The sequence below is a fragment of the Setaria viridis genome, chromosome 2 (assembly GCF_005286985.2).
Source record: "Setaria viridis chromosome 2, Setaria_viridis_v4.0, whole genome shotgun sequence".
Lineage (NCBI taxonomy): Eukaryota > Viridiplantae > Streptophyta > Magnoliopsida > Poales > Poaceae > Setaria > Setaria viridis.
In genome coordinates this window covers 2,399,125-2,425,204 of record NC_048264.2, presented here as the reverse complement: position 1 = coordinate 2,425,204, position 26,080 = coordinate 2,399,125, and the positions used below count along the sequence as shown (strand labels likewise).

At 46.7% G+C, this 26,080-nt stretch overlaps 1 protein-coding gene and 1 pseudogene across 1 annotated transcript; both read right to left on the bottom strand.

Annotated features, from left to right (window-relative positions):
* Positions 1–519: 519 nt before the first annotated feature.
* On the bottom strand, positions 520–2,611 carry LOC117843131 (large ribosomal subunit protein uL5m-like; annotated as a pseudogene).
* Positions 2,612–4,794: 2,183 nt separating this feature from the next.
* On the bottom strand, positions 4,795–9,155 carry LOC117846256 (probable LRR receptor-like serine/threonine-protein kinase At2g16250). The gene is made up of 4 exons (XM_034727388.2): positions 7,355–9,155; positions 6,240–6,368; positions 5,675–5,697; positions 4,795–5,555 (listed from the first exon to the last, which is right to left on the bottom strand). The coding sequence occupies exons 1-4, from the start codon at positions 8,950–8,952 to the stop codon at positions 4,981–4,983; spliced, it is 2,325 nt and encodes a 774-aa protein (XP_034583279.1). The 5' UTR covers positions 8,953–9,155; the 3' UTR covers positions 4,795–4,980.
* Between the last annotated feature and the right edge of the window lie 16,925 nt (positions 9,156–26,080).

The window sequence follows — 26,080 nt, the reverse complement described above, 5'->3', positions numbered from 1 at the left end:
CCTATTACAGTGATTTCGAGAAACAACCAGGCTTTCCATGTTACAGGACAGGAGCCAGAGACAAGCAAAATGGAACTTGAACTAATAATAAGTTCACAGTACTACATGTAGTAAAGATGAGCTCCGTTTCATTGCCCTCTCTTGTAATGTTTTTGACAAACAGAAACGAGCATTCTATATTACTGCCACATCAGGAACCACAGAAATAAGCGAAAGACACTTTTAGAGCCTAGATTATTAAGTCCATAGTACTAGATGTAGTAATCAAACATGAGCTCCATACATCGCTACAAATAAGAAATAACAATCACGCAGGCTTCATTCAGTCTACAAAACTGATGGATGCTGCATTCTACTCCTTGAGCAAGAACCACCAAAACTCCAGAACCATTTTGACATCAGCGACTGCCTTCAGCCCCTGCCAAACAGTCAACTGAAGGTTCAGTTCAAGCAGGGCAGAAAGTACAATGTCAGGGATATTACAGCGTAGAGAAAGATAGGCACTATTACCGTATTACCTTACTTGGTTTCCCCCTCATCATTTAGCATGAAGCCGCTCCACAGCAGTGAGGTCTCATCTTTTGTGTCGGCCAAAGTGACAATAGTTACGTTGAACCCTCAGATATGCTCAAAGATCTCAAAGTGGTCTTCCAGTTCCGGGGAGAACTCACAGAACTCCGTCTCCATGAAGAATTTTATGGTGTTTTCCCGAATTTCAGCCTGAGAATCGAGCATGGACATCACTGTCAACATTCTGACCAAGAAATTGTACATTGCATGCCCTCGGAGAACACTCTGTCGTGCAAAGACGCTGCCACTGTCTTTGCCTGCCCAATGAATGGATTGGTTCGAGCAGACTTTCTTGCTTTAGCAAAAGGGTCAACTTGTGCCTCTTTGAATCTCTGGCCGCTCAAAATCTCCATTGCCAATTTTCCGATTGGGACCCTCAAATCAGAACCTGCTTTTGGTACTAATCTGATCTCATACAATCCAGGAACTTGCATGATATTGGCATGATTCTGTTTGAGCAACAGATCCTGACGAAGTACATCTTCGTAATGGAGATGGAGTGGAAGCATCATGGCTGTTCCGCTTTTCTTTGAGATACTTGATCGATTACGCTTCACCTTGGGTGCATCCAATTCCGAGCCCACTGCTTCACTGGATGGTGTTGCATAATGACGAAGGCCCTGCATGGAAATTTTGTAATTAGCTCAGTAAAAGCATTGCCTTCTTATAATGCATTATAAAAAAAAGGATGAACTACATGTACCATGTAGAGTGACAACCAAAAGGAAACCCAAAAAAAAGGAGATAGATTTGTTCAATCTGATCTGTTTTGAGCAAGGACAGATCTTAATTTAATTTGTTTGTCCAATCTGATATGATTGGACTAAGGAAAGTTGTTTTACCATTGCTCAATTAGAGATATGCAAAATGTAAGATGACTGCATTTTTAACCAATTGGTGTTGTTCATTCAACCAGCCACACATAACACTGAGTATGGGACTATGCCACTATGGATTCAACTGAGTTGTTGGTTGTAGGCTGTCTACTTTGATCAAAGATTGATTTGCTTAAACAGTAACATGAATGTGCGATCATCAAAAAAGTGTGCAAGGATTTGGGCCAAGCACTAATTCTCCTCAAACCACACTACTGCAAGGTAAACCAACCATCAAGCCAATTAGCTAACATGATCATCAGTGATAAACTCCTTTTTGCATTGTCACACAATGAAAAACTTTCTAATGAAACTTTCATTGCTGCAAGCAGTGTGAGGACAAAAAAGGTGCTTGTGGAACTAAACAAACAGCGCACATAATCAGGGATCAGGTTTCTGTGATGCATTCAGATTCAGCCTTAGGACGCAATAATGCAAATGACCCTATAATTGAGTTCTGCACCTGATTTTTCGACCAAGGCCATAAGGTGGTTCTGTTCCTTGCTTGCCCTGTTCCTTAGGTTTTGTTTGATATTCAAGGATTGATAAAAATGCTGGCTTGTCTTCAGGAATGCATCATCAATTTTAAAGGAGGAAAAATAATAATAATCGAGCAGTCTAACATGCAGGAAGGAAAATTCAGGCTACTGCAACTACAAATTGTCAAGTAGCACACACGGTAGATTCAAGTAAAAAGTGAATATGCTCGCTCAATTTCGCGGATGGAGCAGCGGGACTAAAAATCCTGTAGAGATTTCAGTGCGGACAGCCAGACAGGATTTCGAAATGCTCACGCCCGACTCCATGACTCGGGAAGGCATGAAATAAAAATAAAAAGAAACATCCCAAGCTCGCTAGTATTGCTGCGCCCAGATGAATTAGATGGACGCCGAGGAGATCCTCGCCTCCCAGCCAATCACAGCTGGGCAGCAACGGGGCATCGCGTGCACGGAGCTAGGGATAGCACACACGGGAAGCTGAGCAAGGGGATTCGATGGGGAAAGAACAGACCTGAGCGGCGGGGGCGATGCCTCGGCTTCCGGGACCAGCAATGGCGCCAGAGGGGTCGGTGACGCGGTGGCCGCGCGCCGATCAGGCCGCAGCGGATGCCACATTGCGGAGGAGTCGCGCCGCCATGCCGCCGCCGCTCTTTTCCCCGTCGCTCTTCGGCTGTTTCAGCGCAGCAACCTCCTCCCACTTCGCCCGACATCAGTGAGCAAAAGTTTGGCCATACTGGGCCGCCACCTGTGTGCGACGGCCCATTTGCACACTCCGAGCGAGCGAGCGAGAAAGATATATTCCGTGGGGGAATGTTTCATTTATAAAACTTACTCGTCCCTCGAAAAAATAAAATTTACTCGGAAAAAAAGGAAAAGGTATTTCCTTTCTTAAGAAAATGTTCTTTATGCACAATTCCCATTTAGTCAAGTTGGAACGTCGGATCATACGCATGTATCATAAACAGTAAAACAGAAAAGGTTACACATGGCAAGGACTGTGAATTGGCATGAGAAAAGAAACACGAGCACCTCATAAAGAATTGCAAAAAAACACAAGAAAATAAAGATTCTAATTGAGCAATCCATTAGTATCAATTAATTACTTCTATGACGAATAAATGTTTTTTTAATCCGATTCTCTCGCGAAAGGGGGACAGAGTATCAAGTAATCATCTGGGGATAGGACCGTAGGACCCGATGATTCAGCAAGCACCTGTTGCTGAGCACAACCTTGAAGGCTGGAACCCCCTTGAAGCACACGGAGCTGCCCCAGCCCCTAGCCTCCAGGGCCAGGAGGTGAGCCACAGTGTTCTGGCGCCTCTTGATGGACTTGGCGAACCTGAGCTCCTCGAATCCTTCCTTTGAGCTCCATGATCTCCCGGTTGATCGCCGGCAGCCGGGAAGGGTCTCTGCACGTCCGCGTGAGGGCGTCGATGCAGGCGGCGGAATCGGACTCCATTATCGCACGCGTTGCCTGCGCGTGCTCGAGAGCCAGTGCAAGCCCTCTCCTGCACGCCGCCAGCCGGGCTTCTTCCTTGGAGGAGCGGGCCGGCAGCTCCTCCAGCACGGCGGGGATCGGAGCTCCTGCGTCGCCGACAGGATCACCCCGCCGCGCTCGTCGCGGATCACCACCCCGGTCGTGGCCTCGCCGAACTCTTCCGCGAAGCAGGCGTCCACGTTTATCTTGACCCCACCCGGCTTCGGGAGGCACCCATCTGATGCTGGATCTCTTGGTCAGGATCGCCTTGCTGCTGTGCTGATGACGGTTTGCCGCCTCGATCGCGTCCAGTCTCCCCTCCACGTTCGCCATGGCTTCGTCCAGCTCGGCTATGCTGCTGCGAGGTCTGGATGTAGCTGGGTAATGGCGAAGGCCCTGCATCGATTTTTAATTTCTTGTTATAGTAATTATTACAATGCATCAATGTAGGGATTAAAGAAAACAAATTTCATCTATAGCATACAATAATTGCAACTTTTTCCCACCTTTTTTGAAAGCTCTGCTGAACTTGCATTGGCCATCCATAGGGAAGAGTAAAGAACCGCATTTGCAAACATTTTGGGGAAAAGAAAAATGAGAGCCGATGCAACAATCATCCAATGGGAATTGGGGACGATCTCTAGCCTCGTATTTGATCTTCGTGACAATGACACTGCTGTACAGTGGTGCCGGATAATTGCCACTTGTAACAAGGGTTCAGTGAAAAGAAAACGAATTTAAATTTTCATTCGCCTTCTGAAATCTGAACGAGGATCAGGCCGGCGGCTGCTGCTGCAGCAGCAGCCTACAACAGATTTAAAATCAAACAAGATCGGCTAATTCATTCAAACTAACAAAGTTTGGGTTTTAAACGAATTAGGCAGCGTTTTTGAAGAACGAACGCGATAGTACAGATCTAGCTAGGCTTAGCTCGCGTTAGCACGATCCAGTGGAAAGAGATGTGATCAGCGTCACGTCGGGATTGGAGGTGACGGTTGGGAACGGACGGCAGACCTGACCGGCGAGTGCGACGCTTGCAGCGGCAGCCAACGGCGGCGTGCCCACGATCTGACCGGCGAGGAGGCGGTGGCCGCGCGCCGACAGGGCGCCAGCGCGGAGGAGGAATCGTGACGCCATGCCGCTGCTGCTTCCGCCTCTCGTCTTGTTTACCCTATTGGGCCACGTGTACCATATAGTGATGGATCAATGCCCTTAATTTGGGTGGGCTAGGCTGGGCCGGAGAGCCATCTGTGCGCCCACGGCGGCCCATTTGCATATCACCTTTCCGTTTTTAATTGTCATCTGCACGGAGAAGAAGCTGAGGACTCTGGAGGAGAAATCCTAAAAAGAAGTTTAAAATTCACTCAAAATATTTGAAAACATGCTCTTTATGCACAGTTTTTATTTTCTTGTCATGTTGGAACACCGCATCAACGCATCAGACAACAACAACAAATTATACACACAATGCGATGTGACTGACATCACGTAAGGAAAGAATCAGGAATGCCTGTAAGAAAGAACCCAAGAAATGGCGTCCTACTCGCTACCAGTAACACTACACAACAACGGCTTCCTCGTCGAGCGCCGCCGCCACCGGCTCCGGCGCGACCTCCGGGGCCGCCGCCACGGCCCTCTTGAACGAGAACGAGAACGACGCCTCCCCGCCGCTCCCGTGAGACCTCACCGAGTGCCGCCGGTCCAGGCTCTGCACCCGGTGGTTGTTCCCCTGTAAGAACACGGACTGCCACGAGCTCCTCGACGACGAGCTCCGCAGCCGGGCCGAGTCGGACCGGGACGATGAGCTCTGCCGCACCACCCGCAGCGGGCTCTCCAGGGCGCGGAGCACGTGCCGCGCCGACGGCCGCCGCGAGGGCTTGGCGCTCAGGCAGGCCTTGGCGATGATCGCCGCCGCCCACACCTCCTCCTGGTGGTCCTCGTCGACGAGGAGCAAGGGGTCGATGATGCTCGTGACGCTCGCCTTGTCGCCGCCGTTGATCTGGTTAAGAGTGTTCGCCAGCCATTCCTCCGAGGCGGCGTCGTTCGACCCGCTGATGCCGAAGTTGCCGGTCACCAGCTCCAGCAGCACCTTGCCGAAGCAGAGGACGTCGTAGGAGCAAGTGGCCGGTGGACCTGTCATGCAAGGTAGAGGAGAATTTTTTTTAGGAGTTTTTCGTTGACAAATTTTCCAGAGTTTGTTCATATGAACATGGATTACAAAAAGGAGCAGCAGATGTGGAACATTTACGAACCTGATGTGTGCTTGTCGAGAGACCTGCCACAACAAAGCGTCAGATACCAAAGGTCAGTTACCAACTTCAGAGGAAAACACAAATGGTCTCAGGCACACACAAGGTTGGAGTTTGCTCAACTACACACAGTAGCAGCACAAGACAGTGAACTACCAACTACCAGTCACCAACAATAAACCAATACATGCCTGAAAAGCAGATTCCTTAGGTTATCTGAAATTCAGCGCAATATCACCAACAACATGTTCATGTATCATTTAACTACTCCCACTCAACTAGCGATGGTAACATCACGTATTGGGCAGACATCTCAACCACAATACATTCAACGGAGCCTACAAAGACAACTTAAGTAAACTAACCTATATGTAAGAATAAAGGTGATGTTTATTTTACTATGCCTTTTATGAGTGCATTTCAGTACCCAAATCAACACTGCCTACATACTAACACCAATAAAAATCAAAGCAAACTAAAAAAACATAAAATTCAGCCATTTAATGAGAATATTGTTCTCTTGTGTGCTACATGAAAAGGAAAGAAAAGTGAAAGGTAGTAATCTTACTTTGACGATCTCAATATCCGAGAGAAGACATTCTGGCTTCCCCCACTTTGCTGGGCGCATATGTCACTCGTACTCCCAAGTCGCACTTCGTATTTATCATCAAGAAGGACACTGCTTGCTTGGATATCTCTGCAATCGCAATAAAGAAATGAGTACTCAATAAATCAGATGTCAACAATGACATAAAGGAAAATACAGGCATTGAGCACCATGCATGAAACTGGAGGTATTCCTGTAAACTAAGAAAACTTGAACTCACCTACTGATAGGATAGACAAGCCAAGGTGATACAAGTAAAAGTTATTAGTCAAACAAAAATTGTAGGAGGAACAAAAGAAGGCTACTTCTAGTTATGTTAACGTACTTTAAACAAAGATTCATTGAATGATTGATGACATCCGCATAACACAAAGGTAAATTTTGTCAAATGCAAATGTAATTCTGTGATAGAGACTGAATGCCATGGTATACTTGTTCTAGACTTTAGTAAAAGGAAAGAGCATGCCGTTCCAGAATAATGCATAAATGAGTTGAGATAGTCATACATACTAGCAATACTTCTTTTCCAACATAAAGAATTACAAGAAAACGACAAATCATACCAAAATGTTTTTTTTACACTGGGTTGTTTCTAGTCAATATACAGAGACAGACCATGGTCAGTCTACAGGCCTGAGATCCTCTTCACACTAGCAAGTGATTCACAAACAAAAGACTGAAGCATAGAGAAATTCATTTTCTTCAGCAACAGTGCCTCGATAACATGAAATGCATTGGTGCCATCATAAAAGCAACAAAGGGGACCCACAACAATTATAAAACTAAAGATGTAAATTATCTCATAAGATTAGATACTTCTTCACTGTTCCTACCTCTTTTGTGGTCTTTGATGTAACTGTCTCCTTAATTTGCCAACAAGATGCTGAAAAGGAAGGCATCTGGACCTTCCATGGTTTTCTAGACTATGATCTAAGAGTCTAAGTATTGGGACAAAATAAAAACTAGTACATGGATGACTAATTTTTTGAATATTAGGTCTGTACCAAGCAACAACAGCATAGCGCCACAGTACCAAATGGAAAAAGTAGATGCCTGGATCATATAGAAAGGCATACCTGTGAACTAATGGTGGGCTACACTCGTCATGAAGGAAGCACATTGCCTCAGCCACACCAGTCGCAATCTTCAGTCTAGTTATCCAATCCAGCGAGGGCAAGCCATCTGCAGTGTCTACAGGTTTCTTGTGCAATGCATCGGTCAAGTCTCCCTTTGGCATATACTTGTAAGCCAGGAATTCCTCATCATCCTTGCTCAAATACCCGAGTAGCGGAACAATCCTGTCATGGGAGTACCTCGAATAGAAGTCCAATTCACTAGCATGCTTGTTGATACCCTTTGAACCGACCTTCTTAACAATGACATGTGAGCCATTCTCCAAGACACCATGATAGATATCTCCTGAATGCCCATGCTTGATGAGCTTGTCGTCACCGAAACCCCCAGTGGCATCTACCAATTCCTCATAGCTGAAATCACCGGCAATGGCAGACACATCCTTTTTAGGTCCACCATTGGCTCTTGGAGAAACTGCTGATGGAGATGACGCCACTGGATTCACACTGCTGTCCCTCCTACGCGCAGAGCGTGTGCCAGTACCTTCCTCGTTTATCTCCACTCCCCTCCCTCTGCTTCTTCCCCTGCTGCTCATCTTCACCAAGCAGAACAGCAATACAGCCAAAAACAGAACCATCAATGCTCCCGCAGCTACAAGGACTCCAATGAGTACATTTTTGGAGATACCCTGCTTCTTCCTCTTCACCTCCGGTGATGGCTGTGGCAGAGGCGAAGCCGACGGCAACGGCGAGGGAGCTGGAGCATCAACAAGGTTCACGCCCTGCTTCCTGTAAAACTCCTCGCAATCCACACGGCTGCGCTGACCCGGCACGCCGTGGAAGCAATTCGTCGTGGTAATCACTACTCCATCGGACCCGTTCAAAGCTCCATCCAAGTAGTTGCTGGACACGTCGACGACCTGAAACCTTCTCCTCAGCGCCGCAATGGCATAGCCGGCCACGCCGTACAGCGAATTCCCGGAGATGTTAAACATCGACGCGCCGCCGGCGACGGCGGAAACGTTGGGCAGCCCGCCGGTGAAGTTGTTGCGGGAGAGGTCGAGGACGCGAGGTCCTCTGTCGGAGAGCAACGGCGCCGGGACGGCACCCGAGAGGCCGTTCCCGGACAGGAGCACGATCGTGAGGTTCCCCGACGCGCCGAGATTGGCGGGGAGCGTCCCATTGACCGCGGCGGAGGAGAGGTCGAGCACGGCGAGCGAGGGCGGGAGGCTCGAGCCGAACCAGTCGGGGATCTCCCCGGGCAGCGGGAACCCGGAGGCGTTGAAGCGCTCGAGCGCGGTGAGGTTCCGGAGCCCGTCGAGCGCGAGGCGCGGGGCCAGGGCGGCGAGGCGCGTGCGGCGGAGCCCCGCGACGGTGACGTTCACGACGCGGCCGGCGCGGCAGGCGACGCCCGACCACGCCGCGCACGGGTCCGACTTGAGCGGCCAGTCCCGCGCCCGCAGCCCCAGGGAGGCGCGAAGGCTGTAGAGCCCCCCCAGGTCCGCCCGCGACGCCAGCGGCGCCTGCCCCCGCGCCACGGCCGCCGCCGTCGCTAGCACCGCCGCGAGGAGCAGCAGCCACTGCCGCGGGAGGAGGAACATGGTAGCACCAGCAGCCGGGAGGCCGCGGCGGGCGCGCGAGGCGTCTAGCAGCGGGCCGCGGGCGGCGACCGCGCGGCCATGTGGGTGGGCGGCGACGCGCGCGAGGTGCTCGCGGAATTGCTTGGGGAGGGTGTTGACCAACCCACGAGAGCACGACGGCGAGCAAGCGGGGGTGGAGAAGAATAGAAGCCAGAGGAAACTGGCGCATCGGGGCGTGCGCGGGGGCGAGTTTTAGACTACTAGAGGTGGGGATGTGGGGCCCGCGCCCAGCCGTCGCGGGCCGCTTTCACGTGGGCCCGGGCTCACGGGCATCGCCGCGGCCGCCGCGCGTCAATGCGCCCGTGCCTGCAGCGCCGTGCACCGGTGGGGAGGCGGCCGGCAGGCCGGCGACGCGGGGGGTGGACGGATGGTGGGGCCCACTTGTCGGCGACGCGGGGGCGCGTGGGGCCGCCCCGGAGGCGGCGGCTCGGGTCGGGGTGGAGCGGACAGAGCGCGCGTAGTGCTGGTGGGCCCGGGGCTCGGCCTAGTGGGCTGCCACCACATGGGGCCCATGTGTCTGTGACCAGGCCAGGTGAGGAGGAGGCAGTGCGGTTGATTCTAACGATGTGGGGCCCCGGGTTTTACTGGTTCGTCGTAGGTTCCATACCGAGGAATGTTCAGCTCGGCTCAAGTTTTGGAGGTTTGCTCCTTGTACGACTCCTGATCTGTTGTTAGCTGGGGTGGTATGATTTTCATAGCTGCGAATCCATGGGATATTCATGTATTTAAATTTTTGCTCGTTCAGATAGATGTGGACTGCAATGTCCTTTTCCTTTCAGATCAAAGTGACGTGCGAACGTTGATAACAAGCAACAGGTGTACATATATCGACAAGCGTAGTGTGTTATGTATAGGAATGTTTTTATTGAGACTAGATGGTGTGTTGCACGAACGGTTGAATGGTCTTTGATGTCTACGTACCAAGAACATGACATCTCGCGCAGGGGTTAGTGAACCATGCAGTCAATGATTTCTTCTTTTTTTCAATATAATTTGTTCCAAGATTGTGGAAGGTTTTATGTTTCTTTTGTTCCAAGAACACCAAAACCAAAATTCTAGTTAGAATGGAGTGATCCCACCTCTCTTTTGTCCCATGTATTGTTTTCTCTCTTGCCCAAAAAACTCCCTCAGCTGGCATTTGTAGGTTTATGTGTATGTCTGCCTAAGGTTTTGCTGCGGATGAACATTTATAAATAATTTGTGGGAAAAAAGGAAGAAGTGTTTTTAAACAAACCATAACTTTGGAGATCACCTAATAGCAGAAGAAATCACACCGAACTAGGTAGCTGAATTCAAGCCCATATTTGAATAGATGGTAGATGCTCGGTATCGCTTACTTCCAATTGAGACGTGTTTGAGCAATCCTCTTCGAAGAACTCAAGTTTGTAACAATAATAGCCACTTTTTTGAATGAATGGGGGCATGTGACTGTACCGATAAAAACCTCTTTGAAGTTATGACGACATATGGAACTTAAAGGGATTTCAAGCATACAAAAGAAACAAGCTTATGGCTCCCTTTCATAAAAAAAAATAACCATCAACTTTGAACTTTTGTAGTGTTAAATAAAAGGTTTCACCCCATTATTTTACTTTGTTGTGCTATTTTTCTATAAATGCATCCAAATGACTGTCTTTTGCAACACACATGGCATTTTCTGCCTATATTTTTCCGATTGGCGCGTTCCGAGATGACACTAAATTAAAGGTGGAAGTACTGAACAAATCACCATAAGATCAGCTTTAAATATCTTCATCAGGTAAGTTAAACATACCCCAAGTTGTCTCCAACATATTATTAATATCTTCTTTTAGTCACATGCTTCTCTTCTGTTTCGGTGCTTTATGGTGATGTTACTTGATGCATACTCCATATTTTTCTTACTGAATGAAGTATATATATATATATATATATATATATATATATATAACAGGAAATTTTAGAGTGCTTGAAACAAATGAGAGCCATCCAACTACTAGGAGAAGAAAAATGTCAGATGTGGCAGAACCGCCCAAATTAAACTGGCTTAAGTGTGCTAACCATCCTCTTAATGGTTAATCTGGTCAATACGCACTTAAAACGGTATAACTTGACAGTCTGTCAAGTCAAGCCTGATTTAACCACTGATTTCATTGATCGAAATAATATGCAACAAATCTCATATGAAGATGAGCGCAGATGATACAACATGGCATTCATTTTACAACCTAAAGTTTCTAAACTTAATTTACAAATGGAGTTCGAAATACATAAATAGATTACAAGCCGGAGTTCTTAAATAAAACACAACGGAAGTCTAAATAATAAAGTGCAAAGGAAGATACATACGACATGGGTAGCCCAACAACATGTCATCCAACACAAAACCACGTCAGGGCAAGACCAAGGACCACTCAACCGACCATCCTTCAGGCAAAGGATAGCCATCCCAAGGTTGACCAGCAACCAGTTCTATCATTTCTTCCCCACTAAGACTTGAAAGTAAATAATAAAGCAAGACTAAGTATACTAATACTTAGCAAGACTTACCTGACTATGGTATATACTTAGCCGACTCCTAGGATGCGAGGCTTTTAGCTGAGGAGTTTGTTTTGCCAAAAAGCAACTAAGAGTGGATCCTTACTATCAAGTTTTAGCCTTTAAATTGAAGTTGAACTAACCATTCTAAGTGAGCATCACATCCAAACTTTTCAGCATTGAAAAATAATTGATTAAATAACAACATAATCATCGTTCGCAATTCCTTTCATTCCACTTCTTACTACGATGTGACTCAGTGATCAAGGTTATCTTAACCGAGAGCGGTGGTGAATCGATTTGATTTATAACCTTGCAAGGTGGACCTAGACACACGACATATGCATGCCCCGTCAAGCTGCATATGGCAAACGGTTCCCTTAAAGAGCGATAGCATTTGAGCCACCCGGCGACCCTCGAGTACTAATTCCCATCAGTACCTCCCCGAGCTTGTCGTGAGTTACTGACTAGCACACGAATAGGAAACAGGACCGAACTAAATCTACCATCGCGTAATATGGTACTAGATTTTACCAATTTCAACTACCACTTACTTCCGGCATGTGGATAGTACAATTCAAACTTGATCAAAAGGGGCCACAACGAACAGGCCTTAATCAACACAGGAGGAGTGCCACCAACAACAATAACCAACACTATTTCTATCTCCGCCCGGTCTCCAACTTTTCTCATGTTCACATTAGTTCCAGATTTTAACCATGACTAGTAAAGAGCCTATATCTTGCGGGTGACAGACAATCACTCGACTTCTACTGTTTAATTAAGCATGGGATTTCGATCGACCTATACATACTAGTATTTGAAAATGGGAGTCCTAGGAATCATGCAGCTAAGGTTTCATTCAACTCCTAGGAACTTAATGCATAAGGTAATTACTTAAGTAAGATAATTGCATAGTTTTGAAATTAGGGGTCATGCTCCGGTGCTTGCCTTCAACCCAAGCTTTGAGCTCTTCCAAACTTTGGTTCAGGGCTTGCGGTTCTTCAACTGGGGAAGCTTCGAGCGGCTTACTCTCGGGCCCAGCAATTAGTTCATAAATACTGTCGGCCAGCGGATTATCTACATGACAATGCATATGTGTGAGCTGAATGAAAAGAGATGACACAAGCATAGAATCAAGTTTAAAGACTGTAGCAACTCAATCATACAGGATTAAAAGTTCAAAGTAGAGCATAAAAGCGTATCGCTATCTACACAAGAACATGATTTATATAAACCAAGAACTACTAAGGTGTTCATGCATGAAGCTATGGTGACAACATGCTAGAGACTCAATAAATGACACACGCAAGTAAATATAATGGTTTCACTAGTGAACTTTTCAGAGATAAATATACTATTGACAAAGAGCATAAAAGAATAATTCATTAGCCTGTAATTCTAGTAGCAATTATATTTAATAAATAAACCAACTCTCAACATGAATAAATGTTCAGGAATCATCTATTGGTACACCAACATGACTGATGTACAGGAGCTTTCTTATCACACCACAAATTTACTGTAAAAAGTTCAGCATGATTGGACTACCACAAAATTTATTAAAAATCAAACATGACAAAACTGCAGATATGAAGAATGAACTATAGCTATAGTTCTATCAATAATTTTGTTCTACAAATTTCTCAGAATAGTTTTAAAAACTAATATGGATTAATTATAATTTATCAAGATTTTATGAACATTAGAGCTATTTATTCCAATTAAAGGGCATTAAAAAATAACATTTTATTCAGCATCAAAAACATACCATTAACCAGAATAAGTAATTTTAGTAAGTAAAAAAGGTCATCAGAGATACAAAATAATTTACATTGCATTTTTAGATTGTTTCTAGAATTTTACTAGCATTTGCCAAGATTCATTCAACAAAACAGAAGTGAATCTAAAACTACATGGAGACTACCATTTTCATGAGTTAAAGTTGCAGATCTAGAGTCTACGCATCACCAGGAAGCTAACAAAACTGATTTTACCATTTTTGTATTTTTCTATAATTTACTAAGCATTAAACATGGTTTTCACATGATAAAATATATGTAAATATTGATAACAGAAAAAGGCACAATGTCATTTTTATATTAAACTAGATTTCATAAGAAGCCTAAAAAATTTTAGTTTACATTTTTACCCTTTTTCTACAATTTTATAGGGATTTCCAAAATTTCAGCCCTTTTCAAATAAAACTGAAGACGAAAAGGAAAAGGTACATTTTCAAATAAACCCTCAAAAACAAACTTTAATCACATATCAGCCCTTCCTTTTACGCTAAAACCTCCTGATCTTTCAATTAGGCCCCTTGAACTTTTCCACCTCAGAACTTAAACCCAAGATTTAACGGAAACCCCCTGGAACTTCTATTTCTCTCACACACAACACCCTGGCCTTCTTCCTTCTCACGCTCGCCCGCGCGCGTGCATGGCCAGCGGTGGCGGCGCAGCCACGCCGGCACGGCGGCGGAATTTCCCACCCCTTTGACTACCCTTTCGCCTTCCAAATCACCTGGCGCACCTCCTCCCCTACTTCTTGCCCCCGAACCCTAACCCTAGCCTAACCCGCGGCTAGCGGCGGCGGCACTCCGGCGGCAAGCTCAAAATCGAGCACGGCAACTAGCCTATCTCCACGAAATATAGGGCGCATCACTACCAGGGGCTCACCAAAGCTCGTTTTTGGTTTTTGGTTGACGAAGAGGAGGCTGGTAAGGTGGGCGTCGACGGTGAGGTGGGTGGTGGCGGGTGGCGGCAATGGCGGTGGCGGGAACTTCAACCCTCGGCGCTCTGGCTGATAGAGACAGGCAAGAGGTAGTGGTGGAGGTATCTGAGACGGGTTGATAGCCGTGGGCGGCGTGGATTGGAAAATGATGGAGTGGACTGGGCGGATTTGGCCGGCGGGTGGGAGCTGCTTGCTCGGCTCGGTTGTTTTTGGTTTTGGCCGTAGGGAGTGGAAGTGAGAGGGAGAGGGAGGGTGAAGGAAGGAGGCCAGCGGCTTTGAGAAGATAAGGTCGAGCGATAGTGGGGCGAGGATGGCTTGGCGCTGAGTTAAGGCAAGGACGGCGAGTTAGTCTGCTTGACGTCGCGGTAGCCGTCGTTCGGGCACGGCGGCGCTGGCCATCAGCGGGACGGCCGCGGCACGTGCGGTACGGCCACTCATGGCCTTAGCGCGGCGAGACAGAGAGAGAGCTGGCGCGTGGAGGGTTGGGGCCCTGCGGGTGCGGACGCCGGCGCATGGCGGCGAGCCTGACACGGTGGCAGTGGCAGCGACGGAGGAAAGGGAGGAGGGAGAAGAGAGGCAATGACATGTGGCACCGCGCCATTTTTCTAAAAATATCTTTCGCTCTTCCAATGAGCAAGCTAGAGCTGATAAAAAACTCCCAAAAATACCCATTTAAAAATAAAATCACAAAGAACAAAAAGAAACTGTAACCAAAGGCAGAGCTCAACTGGTTTGCATAGAATTTGAAAAGGAAAATAGTTGAATTTAAGCTTCACTGAATTTTTAGCCCTATCAAACATCATCCAAAAATTAAGGAAATTCTGTAAATTCATAATTTAGAATCTAGTATTTAAATTAAATAATAGGAGGCACAGTTACATAGCAAAATTTTGAGTTACTTCATAAAGTTGTATTTGGACAAGTAAACAACAATTAGGAGGTGTTTAAGCAATGCAATGCCATAATGCTTATTTTAACTTCATAATGCTTATTTAAAAAATTAGGCAGAGTTTAAATTCATAATGCTTATTATGCTCTAATGAGGTTCACTAATCCTAGGATTAACACCTGAGGTGTTACAACAGTCTCCAATACATATATATAAAACTGAATGAAGGAAATGGTCGGAGGAAGAACATACAGGTCTCCAACTACTACGAGACGAAACTGTCATTCTCCAGATTCATTCGCAAAAGTTAAAATAAGGAAAAAAAAAGCTCATTTTCCAGAGGAATTGCAAGCAGCGCAATCACGTATTGACGTGTTTTTTTTTATACACGCATACATCTAGTCTCATTCGTAGACGGGTAGTTAGGTATTACACGACGACTTTGATATGCTAATTCAGCTGAATTTTATCCCGTTTTACAAGGTTTCGTAGTTTACATTTTGTGGCTTGCAGGTGCTGAACGTACGATTCCATGGACACGTACGACATTTCAACCTTTTTTTTCGTTTTGCTGAGATATAAGATTAATGTTTTCGAAGTCGTCGCGTCCAGTGGTGATGGCCGTGGTCTTAATCAGAGATGGATTAGTAGTTGATGATTAGCTGGTCCGCCCGGGTGACGCAACGGCGTTAGACATGTCCTTCACGCATCGCCAAGAATGTAGATCAACGGCTGGGATCTCTCCTGATCCAGAAGTGACGGGTGGATGGAGCGGCGAGGGAATTATTAGAATGGAAGCCCGTGTACCTGAATGAGGAAAATTATTGTTAACGCTGCAGCCATCATGCGAGAATAATTCATCTCGAGGCAGCCATTGCTGACACGTTCAACGCCAGCTGTGTTATTTTTTCCATGCATGATAGGGTTGGGAGACCCGTCACATCCTTAAAAACGTTGAACGCAGCAGACTAATAGCTAGCTAGCTATTTCTGTAAATATACAGTGATGGTCAAAGTTGAACGATCGACTTTGTTGATGGTAGAGAGAGAGAGAGAGAGAGAGAGAGAGAGTTGCAGTTAGACTTGATAGTTACCCCTCTGGCCCTCAAATTTTTGTTGGTTTGAGATGCGTGCACTCAACACATTTTAATTAGTTTGTATCGTCAAGTCTCCTTTCGGATATTTTGAATCGACTTTTGAAAATGGGATGGTTAGATTCGTCTTCAGGAGTCATTCGATATAATGTGTTTTGTAGTACCATGAATTCGCTGTGAAAATCGGTGTCTCTTGCTGATGGAAACGACAATTATTTGAAGATGGGAGGGAATAATTATTAAGCTTCGAAACTGATAAAGATGCATGGGTAGGGCAGCTGCCTAACATATGGTGGCCTAACCTGTGGGCACAGCACGTACAAATGATTGATGGATTGAGATTCTCCTAAGTCCTAACTAACCTGGCCAAAAGTTGAGTCAGAGAGCCGCCATAGATTGCAGTTTTGGAGCCAAGTGCTGAACTGATGTGCTCTCTGCCAGGTCCGGCTCTACAATTTTGAGGGCCCTTGAGCATACAAAACTATGGGCCCTTCGGCCTAAATTGCAAAGGAAATTAAACATGAGAAATATAAAATAAAACTCTAGAAATCTAGACAGGAAGTCAATAACCTGTTAGGTGCTAAGGAAGTAAGTAAAGATTCAGTCACCAATTGGAGCAGAGTAGAATGAAGATGAGTCGTTAATTGACTCTGTCTAGCAAGTTAGCAGCCTTCGAGGCCTCAAATAATGCAGGTATACACATGTGCTTGTACGTATAGAATTCTAGGCCCCACTGTGTCATGGGCCCTGGGGTCAGAGCCGGGCCTGCTCTCTGCGCAGCGTCTCCGTGGACGCAACACCCGAGGTTGAGTCAACATACAGGCAGCTCGATCACCTGGGGACAATGGATGGAATGGAACGCAACAGCTAGCGTGTGACGTGGCCATACGTGATAGTCTCCGTGATAATACGGAGGTGCGGAGACTTGGATTGTCGGAAATAGAAATTCGAGTCGTTTCAACGGTGGTGCTAGCTACGCTGTACCTAAACCTACCGTGTGTCGTGTGTGTGGAAAGAGAGTGACAGAGGCTGCTAGTGTAGCCACTGTACTTGGACGACGAAGGCTTTCTTCTGATGCGAAGACCACGCTTTCTTTTTCCTACTGTTCTAACTCATAGCATCGTGTTCGAAACTTGAGAGCACACGGTTTGCACGCTGCATTGCCGGGTATTCACGGTCCCAATCAGCCAAGTTTATTTCGAGCTACGTCTACAAGTGAGGTTACTGGATCTTAGTGTGCAGTGTGCACCCACAGTCTAATTGTAGGATTTTTTTCAAGAATTATTTACTCATTGGAGCATGACTAGTTTTTTTGAAAAAAAAAGTTGGTTTTCTTGATTAAAAAAAGTATCCAATATAAAAAAAATTATGAAGGACGATAAGTCTCGTCTATTTAGGAAAACACGGGAGAAATGTTTATGTTGAATATGTATTAAAAATAAATAAATGGGAAATCTTCTCTTTTTGTGGGCCAGGAAATGCGTGAGCAAATCTTCTGCTGTCCAACCGCGCGGAAACCACCTCAGCGTTTGTATCAAGTACTCAGTAGCCCAGCAGGATCACAAATGGGCCCATTTTACCCTAGCCCATTTCACATTTCCGCAATTTTAAAGGGGGTAGAAGAGGAAGAAGTTGGTACTTGTGAAGATTTATGGGAGCAAATTAAAGCCAGGATGTGGCTGGAATAGCAAGGCATCAAATACTAACAAAGAAAAATATGCAGCATGTTGCTCCCTGCATTTCCATTTGTCATCGGCACGTCAGGAAAAAAAAAGAAATAACTGGCCTGGGTACCTTTTCTTTCATCAGAAATGCAACGTGCTTATCACAAGGCATCGATGTCCGCCTTCACGCAAATACATGCCATACGTCAAGTTCTCTCTTCCTGTCTTCCGCAAAAAGAAACACTAGCTGCTCCAAAACTTATATACAGGACATGCCGCAAACAGAAAATGATAATTTACTGGCAGTTCATGACGTCGCCACATTTTTTTTTAAGAAAATGGAACTTAGTTTTCGGCCTCTGCGACCTTATTAGCCACTTTCAATATGAATAACCCAACGGTAGCGGTAACACCCAATTACCACATGACCTTGGCAACTCTTCTGTACACCTTGATCTCTCTCCTAACAGAAAAACGGTGAACAAGCTAGGATACAATGTAAATGAGTAATGCTCACGTAGAACAACACAAAATGATAATTTACTGACTCTAACCTCCTAGATTCCTCATATTTCGTCTTTGATGAGTTAATGTTCCACAGTTAGACTCGATGGACAAAATGATTAATACATCACAAAATAACATGATGACTAGAACAAGAAGTGCTACCAATTTCAGCCCCCATAAACAGGCAGGCCAAGCTAGTTGGTTCGAACAAATTTTTTGCAAATGGAAGAACCATGGCTTGAATTTAATTGCTATAGTTCCTCACTAATGCAGCATCTACAAAAATCGTATCCAACCAACTGGTTGCAGGGAACATATACCATAGTTCTTTAGTGCTTCGCTGAGAAGCATCAGCTAAAGAATTGACTATGCCATAGGATCACCTCTTGAATGCAAAGCATCTACTGAATACTTGTCTAGAAAAGGGTTGTTTTTTCGAAAAATAGAGATTATCTTTGCATAAGTAACAGACAGGCCCTACTTAAACGTGCTGATCCTGGCACCATGATTGGCTAACCTTTTGCCATCATGCTGCAGGATGAATAGAGTAACACCATCTATCTACCTTTTTTGCTAACATCGCTGATCTTGTCTCATGCCGATCTAGCCAGGTCTAGGAAAAAAAACTTTTACAGAGTAGTACTACAGGAAACATGTGTCTTTAATTTTATCTTTATGAAGTACCGGGTCCTAACAGCGAATGTAACATGCTTTAATTTCACAGTCAAAGAAAGATGCATGAGATATCCTTACATAACCACGGTGAGCTATTGTTATCCTGATTTTACTCACAATAGGAAAGCAATTCCTACTACCAGCGGCTCTCAGCTGACCATGTCAGGTGGTGCGCATTTTTAACCATGTCCGGAAAAAGGGAAAAAACAACCTGACATCTCTTTTTTCTTGGAGAAAGCAACGGGGTGCCCAGCGGCCCACCTGAAAGCAATTTCATTCTCAAGGAAAAACAACAACATTACAAAAGAGCCTTGCAGGAGGCTCAACGTCAAAGAGCTGAGGGGGAGCAAGAAGCACAGGTCCTAATTACATGATCAAGCCCCTACACCAGGACTGGAGCGGCTCAGTGTCCGTTCGCCGCTGCTTCGCACGGCACACCCAGAGCTGCAGGTGGTCGGAGAGGAGGGTTACCTCTACCATGGCACGGACGGTTAGTGAATCGCCATCGAACACCTTGCGGTTCCTACTCTTCCACACAATCCACAGCACTCCCAGGGCGGCGGTGTGCCCAAGTGCGGCGGGGTCCGCATCCTCACCGCCAGGCTGCGAAGCGCCATGAGCGGAGACCTGGATTGTGGATCAGGAGGCGGCTAGCGTTGTGCGATTGGGATCGATCTCTCCCTCGAGGTTTCTTCCTCCTTTCCCGGTTGCGGAACACACCAACTGCAACGGTGGCTCCTGAAAACCTAAACAAAATTAAGATATCCCTGTTATACTTTTTCAGCAATGCTCTAACAATAACAAGAAACTTTACCACTTTGCGATCCTTTTGAGCTCGACGCACACTTTTCGCAGCTCCTCATTGCGCTCCCTTTCAAAAGGGGGAAAGAATTAAAGAGAGTTACAAATCAAATCAATAATTGATCACAACGCCTTGCACACCTCACCTACTAGCTTCACCGATTTTAAACAGCTCTTCATCCAGTGACTGATCGTCCATACCCTCGAGTGGACGAGCTGCATTCAAGCTTCCATTGGCATGCTGTTCAGCCTAAAATAATAAAGTTCAAATAAAGATGGGATGGCAATATCAACAGAGAAGCTATGCAGTAGCTCTTCATGATTCAAAATGCCACTCTTTCCCTTAAAAAATAGTGAAGACAAGGACATTCGATTCATGTGTTCTTTACTTGCAGTCGGCAGAGTCCACATCTATCTGTGGAGAACTGCAGAGTTGGCGCTTAAGGTTTCTTCAGAACCATTAAACATGGAGGTATTCCTGATAAACTAGTGGCACAAGTCTCGTTGAGAACACTCATGGAGCACTTTCATCTCAATTTGTTAGTGGAAGAAGGTTTAGTAATTGTAATTCTAGTTCATTATAAGCATGTTCCTAATTCCTTCCTAGATTTTAAATTTTAAACAAATATGTGCAGCAAAGCTCGACTAACTTTCATGAACTGCATTGACATGCAAGTATAAGAATATTGGCCAGAAATATGATGAACATTGCATTGGGAGTTGTCCTGAAACACGAGGCCCTTTAAGCACCCTGAATATTGGCCCATCATATCCTGCCATTTTGAGCTTGGGCTTTGGGAGTACGGCACCGAAACACTAGTTTTTTTTAAAAATGATTCTTTCTAAAACTTCTTGGGTTGTCGGATCTGCGACAATCATATCCTGCCCATCATGTTCCAGTCTATCTATTCTATGAAAAAAAGAGAGGAAAAATATCCGAGGTGCGAAACAAGATGCGCCAAGTGGACAAATAGTAAAATGTTGGATTTTTTTTACGAGCATTTTATAAAGGTCCAAACTGCTGGATCGGATCGATCGGGACCTCGCTCCATCGTCCTCCTCACTCCCCTCAACCTGTCAACCCACCGCCTCGCATTGTCTTGTACTACTACTAATGCATGGTCGGTCAGGTGAGGTCAGGTCCGGCCACGGAAGGTCGCCGTCGCCGTCGTCCCCGCCCGCCCGCCGCTGCACAGATCCGGCCGGTAGCGGATCGGAGAAAAAGCCTGGCCTTTTTCAGTTTGGCCTGGTGCGAGCTTTCCGGAAAAGGCCACAGCACTCGGGACGGGAGGCTCCGACACGCGAAATCCGGCGTCCCGTCCCCCCCACAAATAACGTTGCGCCTGCCTGCCTCTCTGCTCTCTTTGTGTACTCTACCACACCAGCAGCTATTGCTTGGAGTGCTAGTAATTTTTTTTTTACGGTAACCATCTGCTAGTATATATCCTCCCTCCTTAATTGTCCTCTCTAATCTAAGCAGCTTACTATGGAACTTGGTGCGTGTACCGTGCCAGACCTGTACCTTACCTAGCAAGTACTACTACCACTAGTAAACTGTCTCTGCTGCTGGCCAAGTGGACTGAAACCAGCAGGCAAGTGAAGGTCGCAGTAGCGTCACACTTGAGCAGAGCTTTTTTTTTTTTTACAGAACACTTGAGCAGAGCTGTGCCGTGCAACATCACAGTAACTGAATCGTCGTAATGGGCATTGTCCTATACCACGTCCCTTGCACTTTCCCTTTGCAAACTTGCGAGTTGCGATCTCTGCAAATTGCGATTTGTGATCCGCGATCCTAAGCGAGCCCCTAAACATAGACGAGAAGCAGCTGATCAATCATAAAAGACCCCATTTTGTATTCGCACACAGACCCTAAATTTCTGAAGACGGTCCTGCTCCTCCTCCATATGGTCAATTTGGTTTTCTTGATAATGGAAAATATAGGGAATTTAGATGCAAATTTAGTGTCTTGCTTTAGTTTTCCTTTTCATGTTGCTAAATTTTCCAGAGGCCCCTTTTTTTTCCATGTTCCAAGGGGGGTGCTTGTGAGTTGTTGGTGTCATCCTATCAATGCAGAGGCGCTGCCGTGGTCCAGGTCCAGCATCATCAGCGTGCATGGGATGGGAACGGAAGGCGACAGCGAACGAGAACAATTTCTGAGACGTGACGGTGTCCGTTGCTCTGGAGTCAAGAGACAAGAATAATGCATCACGGCCGGTCTGGTTCGCCGTTCGCCGACGCATACGCCATGGGAGCATCACGGGCACCCGACCCCAAGACGAGGGAAACAAACGGTCTGCGTTTTGCATGACAGAAAGAGATGCAGGAGGAGCATCCATGGAGCCATGGAGGCATCGAGCTAGCACGCGTGCGCGGAGCACAGTTTACTACTGGTAAAAAACGATGATAGAAAAGGGTTTCCTCTTGCTAACATGACAATGATTTGATTACTGTAAACAACGATTTGATTACCTTCATGCATGCTTCTGACACGAGTTTACCCTTTTTCCGGTAAAGAGCACCTGTGTCTGAGTTCTGTTCTGAACTTCTGACAAGAAAGGTCGGACTGCCTCAGCACCGTAACTTTTTGACCTCTGGGTAAAAACAAGCAGCTAAAAATCCCACACGCATGATTCCGGTTAGCATTACAAACAGACACAGTCATTAGTCGTACAGTAAAAACAGAAACCTTCTCGAGATGCTAGCTGCAATGATCGATGAAACAGTACAGAACCTCTCAGGTCAAAGAAGGTGTTGGTAATCCAAGTTATTATAAAGTAAACATGGGAGTAGATGCCATGTGGGAATGTGCCTGTGGTTAATCTCTCTGCTCATCACACAAGAGCTAGCTACTGTATGTGTGTGTGAATGCATGAATGAGCAAGCTACTACTCCGGCCGACAGGGCCTGCCACGGTGCAGGAATCATAGCATGCTAGAAAACTCTTGGCGCGGCGTTGCCGCGCCTATGTTGAGTTTTTTCAAGATATACTAGTCTTTTGTTGTAGTACGGGTGATACGGCATGTTATCGTTGGTGTAACTTTAAATTCTTTGGCTCACGGAAAAGAAACATGGAGTTTCATTGAGCCACAGAGTCTCTTGGAATGGTTCTGGCATCATGTTTGCACAAGACCTTGGCATGCAGCTTAACATACACAGCAGGTAGCAAATTTGTTACATCCTTTTACTTATATATTTACACATCCATCTCAGGTAATTAGAATATCGTACGAGGCTTCACGTTAGGGTGTTTAGATGCAAGGTACTAAATTTTAGGAGGAGTCACATCGGATGTTCGGATGCTAATTAGGAGGACTAAACATGAGCTAATTATAAAACTAATAGCAGAACCCCTGGGCTAATTCGCGAGACGAATCTATTAAACCTAATTAATCCATCATTAGCAAATGGTTACTGTAGCACCACATTGTCAAATCATAGACTAATTAGACTTAATAGATTCGTCTCGCGAATTAGACTCCATCTATGTAATTAGTTTTATAATTAGACTTTAATACTTCTAATTAGTATCAAACATCCTATATGTGACAGGTACTTTATGAACCCCCATCCAAACAGACCCTAAGTTGTAATGCCATCACCGAAACCTGAAGCAACTTCATGTGCTTACAATCTTTACATTAGAGTGTTCGCTGCTGCTGCTGGAAGGCAGCGAGCGTGAGGACTGAGGAGGCACGCCCAGCGCACAAGAGAGCGCGACGGGGAGAGGAGACAGAGGTGGTCAGGTGGAGGATGAGCACGCCGAGAGGCGGCAGCTTGCAGGAGCCGCAGGCTCGGCGCGTCTGAGCGTCCCTTGGTCCACCGCGGCGCGCTCTGCCTCGGGCTCCGGCGTTGGTGAAGCGGAGCGAGGGTGCGGGGCCTCTTGCGCCTCGACTGCCGGGGATGCGAGGGGGCAGGTGGCGACGAGCGGCGGCGGCGAGGTGTCTAGCGCTCGAGACCAAGGGTCTGGGAGCCTCGATTCTGTGCTCGCTCTTTGGACGTTCCAATCGGAACCCGACGGCAGCGAAAATGAGGCGACGTGGCCCTTTCCACGCGCGAGAAACGCCGGATTCCAGGGTCAGGTTTCGTAATAATGAGATTCATCCACGAGCGGGCTTGGACCACCACACTGCCATCCATGGAGATGGGCTCCTCTACAGCAACAACCTAACGCTCTGACAAGAATTAGTAGCAATACAAAATCTTGGTTACGGTGAGCCATCAACGCTAATCAAGGACTCCAAAAATGGGCGTGCATTTCGTCTGATTCGGCCATGACGCATACGCAGTGATTGGTCCCGTATCCAGGCTCCCATAACGAGCTTGGCTGTGTTTGGTAGGCTGCATAAAACCTTAGCCAAGCTTAGCTAATGCAGGGGAGGGATGCTAGACAGGCTTAGGGGATGTTTGGGAGGTATGGGTTAAATTTTAGCCCCTGTCACATCGGATATTTGGATCTAATTAGGAGTATTAAACATAGACTAATTATAAAACTAATTGCACAACTCCTAGGCTAAATCGCGAAATAAATCTATTAAGCCTAATTAGTCCATGATTTGACAATGTGGTGCTACAGTAACCATTCGCTAATGATGGATTAATTAGGCTTAATAGATTCGTCTCGCGATTTAGCCCAGGGGTTCTGCTATTAGTTTTATAATTAGCTCATGTTTAGTCCTCCTAATTAGCATCCGAACATCCGATGTGACAGGGCTAAACTTTAGCCCCTGCTATCCAAACACCCCCTTACTGGAAACAGCAGTGGGATTCGCTTCCAGCAATGCAGGCTTGGTTTAGCCATGGCTCTGCTTTCTCGTCACCTCCAGTAGCTTTCCTATCTCCTCACCTCATCCACTACTCCACCTCCTCCGCCACCGTCTCGTCGCTCCCATCACAAGGCGCCCCTCGCCGGCTGCTCGCCTCCAGCCTGCGAGCGATCTCAATGAGCTGCAGCAGAGACGAGCGCACCCGGCTGTCGAAGCTCACGAACTCCCCGGACTGGGGCTTCTTGGATTCGATCCAGCTCGCGCACTGGATGGCGTTGGTGTCGTCCATGGTCGCCGTCAATGGCACGGTGCTCATCAGGAACAGAGGCCTAATGGTCCATATCTTCTCGGCGATAGCCGCCTTGTAGGCATCGACAAAGATGGGCTTAAGCTCCACGAAGCTGTTCACCACGAGGCTATCCACGGGTGGCCGTTGTTGGAGACGACGCAACTCGTCGGAGGGTTGGTGGCATCGTCCCGGAGGCGCGCGACGAGCAGAGCGAGGGCGAGGCCCGGGAGCGCATCGAGGCTCCCGCAGCCCTGTGGGAGGCTGGCCGGCGCAGGGGAAGCAGAGCGGGAGGAATCGGATCGGGAGCGCGTCATCCTGGGGCCGCGGGAGGAGGTTCATCACTGGAGCTGGAGCTTGATTTGGTTATGCTCGAGCTTGATTCGGACTCGACTGAGCCTCGCCGGAGCTGGCGGCTGCGGGGCGCGTCAAGATAGAAGCAAGGACAGAACATGGAGGAGAGAATGGGACATGACGGGTGGAGGTGCCAGGCAGCAGAACTCCATCTGGTCGTGGAGGTACTTCCATAGCAGTTCTACCCGGTGCCCCTCGCCCTCCTCCACCTCCGGCGCGCGGTGCCCCCACCGCGGACAACGCGGCAGCCGCTCCTCCCCGCCATCACCAGCTTCTTCCGATGGCGGCGGAAGCGGGTGGCTGCGACGGCGACACAGAGTAGCGACATGTGAAATCGGGGATGGATTGGGGAAGAGGAGAGAAGAGAGATGATCGGTGATAACTCCACTTATAGGAAATACAGAGTTCTCCTGTCACATTATGCAGCCAACCAAACAGGAGTATAGCAAACTAGGCTATTTTTAGCCACCCAACCAAATATGAGCAATTTGCGTAGATTTAGCTCCCTTTCTTTACCAACTTTCTAACTACCTCTAAGTTGCTGACAAGTTACAGCATGCCCTCCATCAAACAGGAGAAAAAGCTTGAACACTATCAACCCAGAAAGAAAGCAACTTTTCACAACACAAGAATCCACAGCAACTAACAAACCACACCTGTCCCATCCCAAAAAAGAAAAGAAACCCCCCACACAATGGCACGAACAAAGCCAACCCAAATCTTGAAACAAAAGACAAGTTTATCATGTGAAAAAGAATTCAGAAAATCCAACAAACACTCACATGCCTTTTTTTTATAGCACTAGCC

Coding starts and splice junctions, on each gene's coding strand:
- LOC117846256 (XM_034727388.2), bottom strand. CDS start 8,952: ATGTTCCTCCTCCCGCGGCAGTGGCTGCTGCTCCTCGCGGCGGTGCTA. Junction 6,369..7,354: donor AGCCCACCATTAGTTCACAG/GTATGCCTTTCT, acceptor TTGCGATTGCAG/AGATATCCAAGCAAGCAGTG. Junction 5,698..6,239: donor CGGATATTGAGATCGTCAAA/GTAAGATTACTA, acceptor TTGTTGTGGCAG/GTCTCTCGACAAGCACACAT.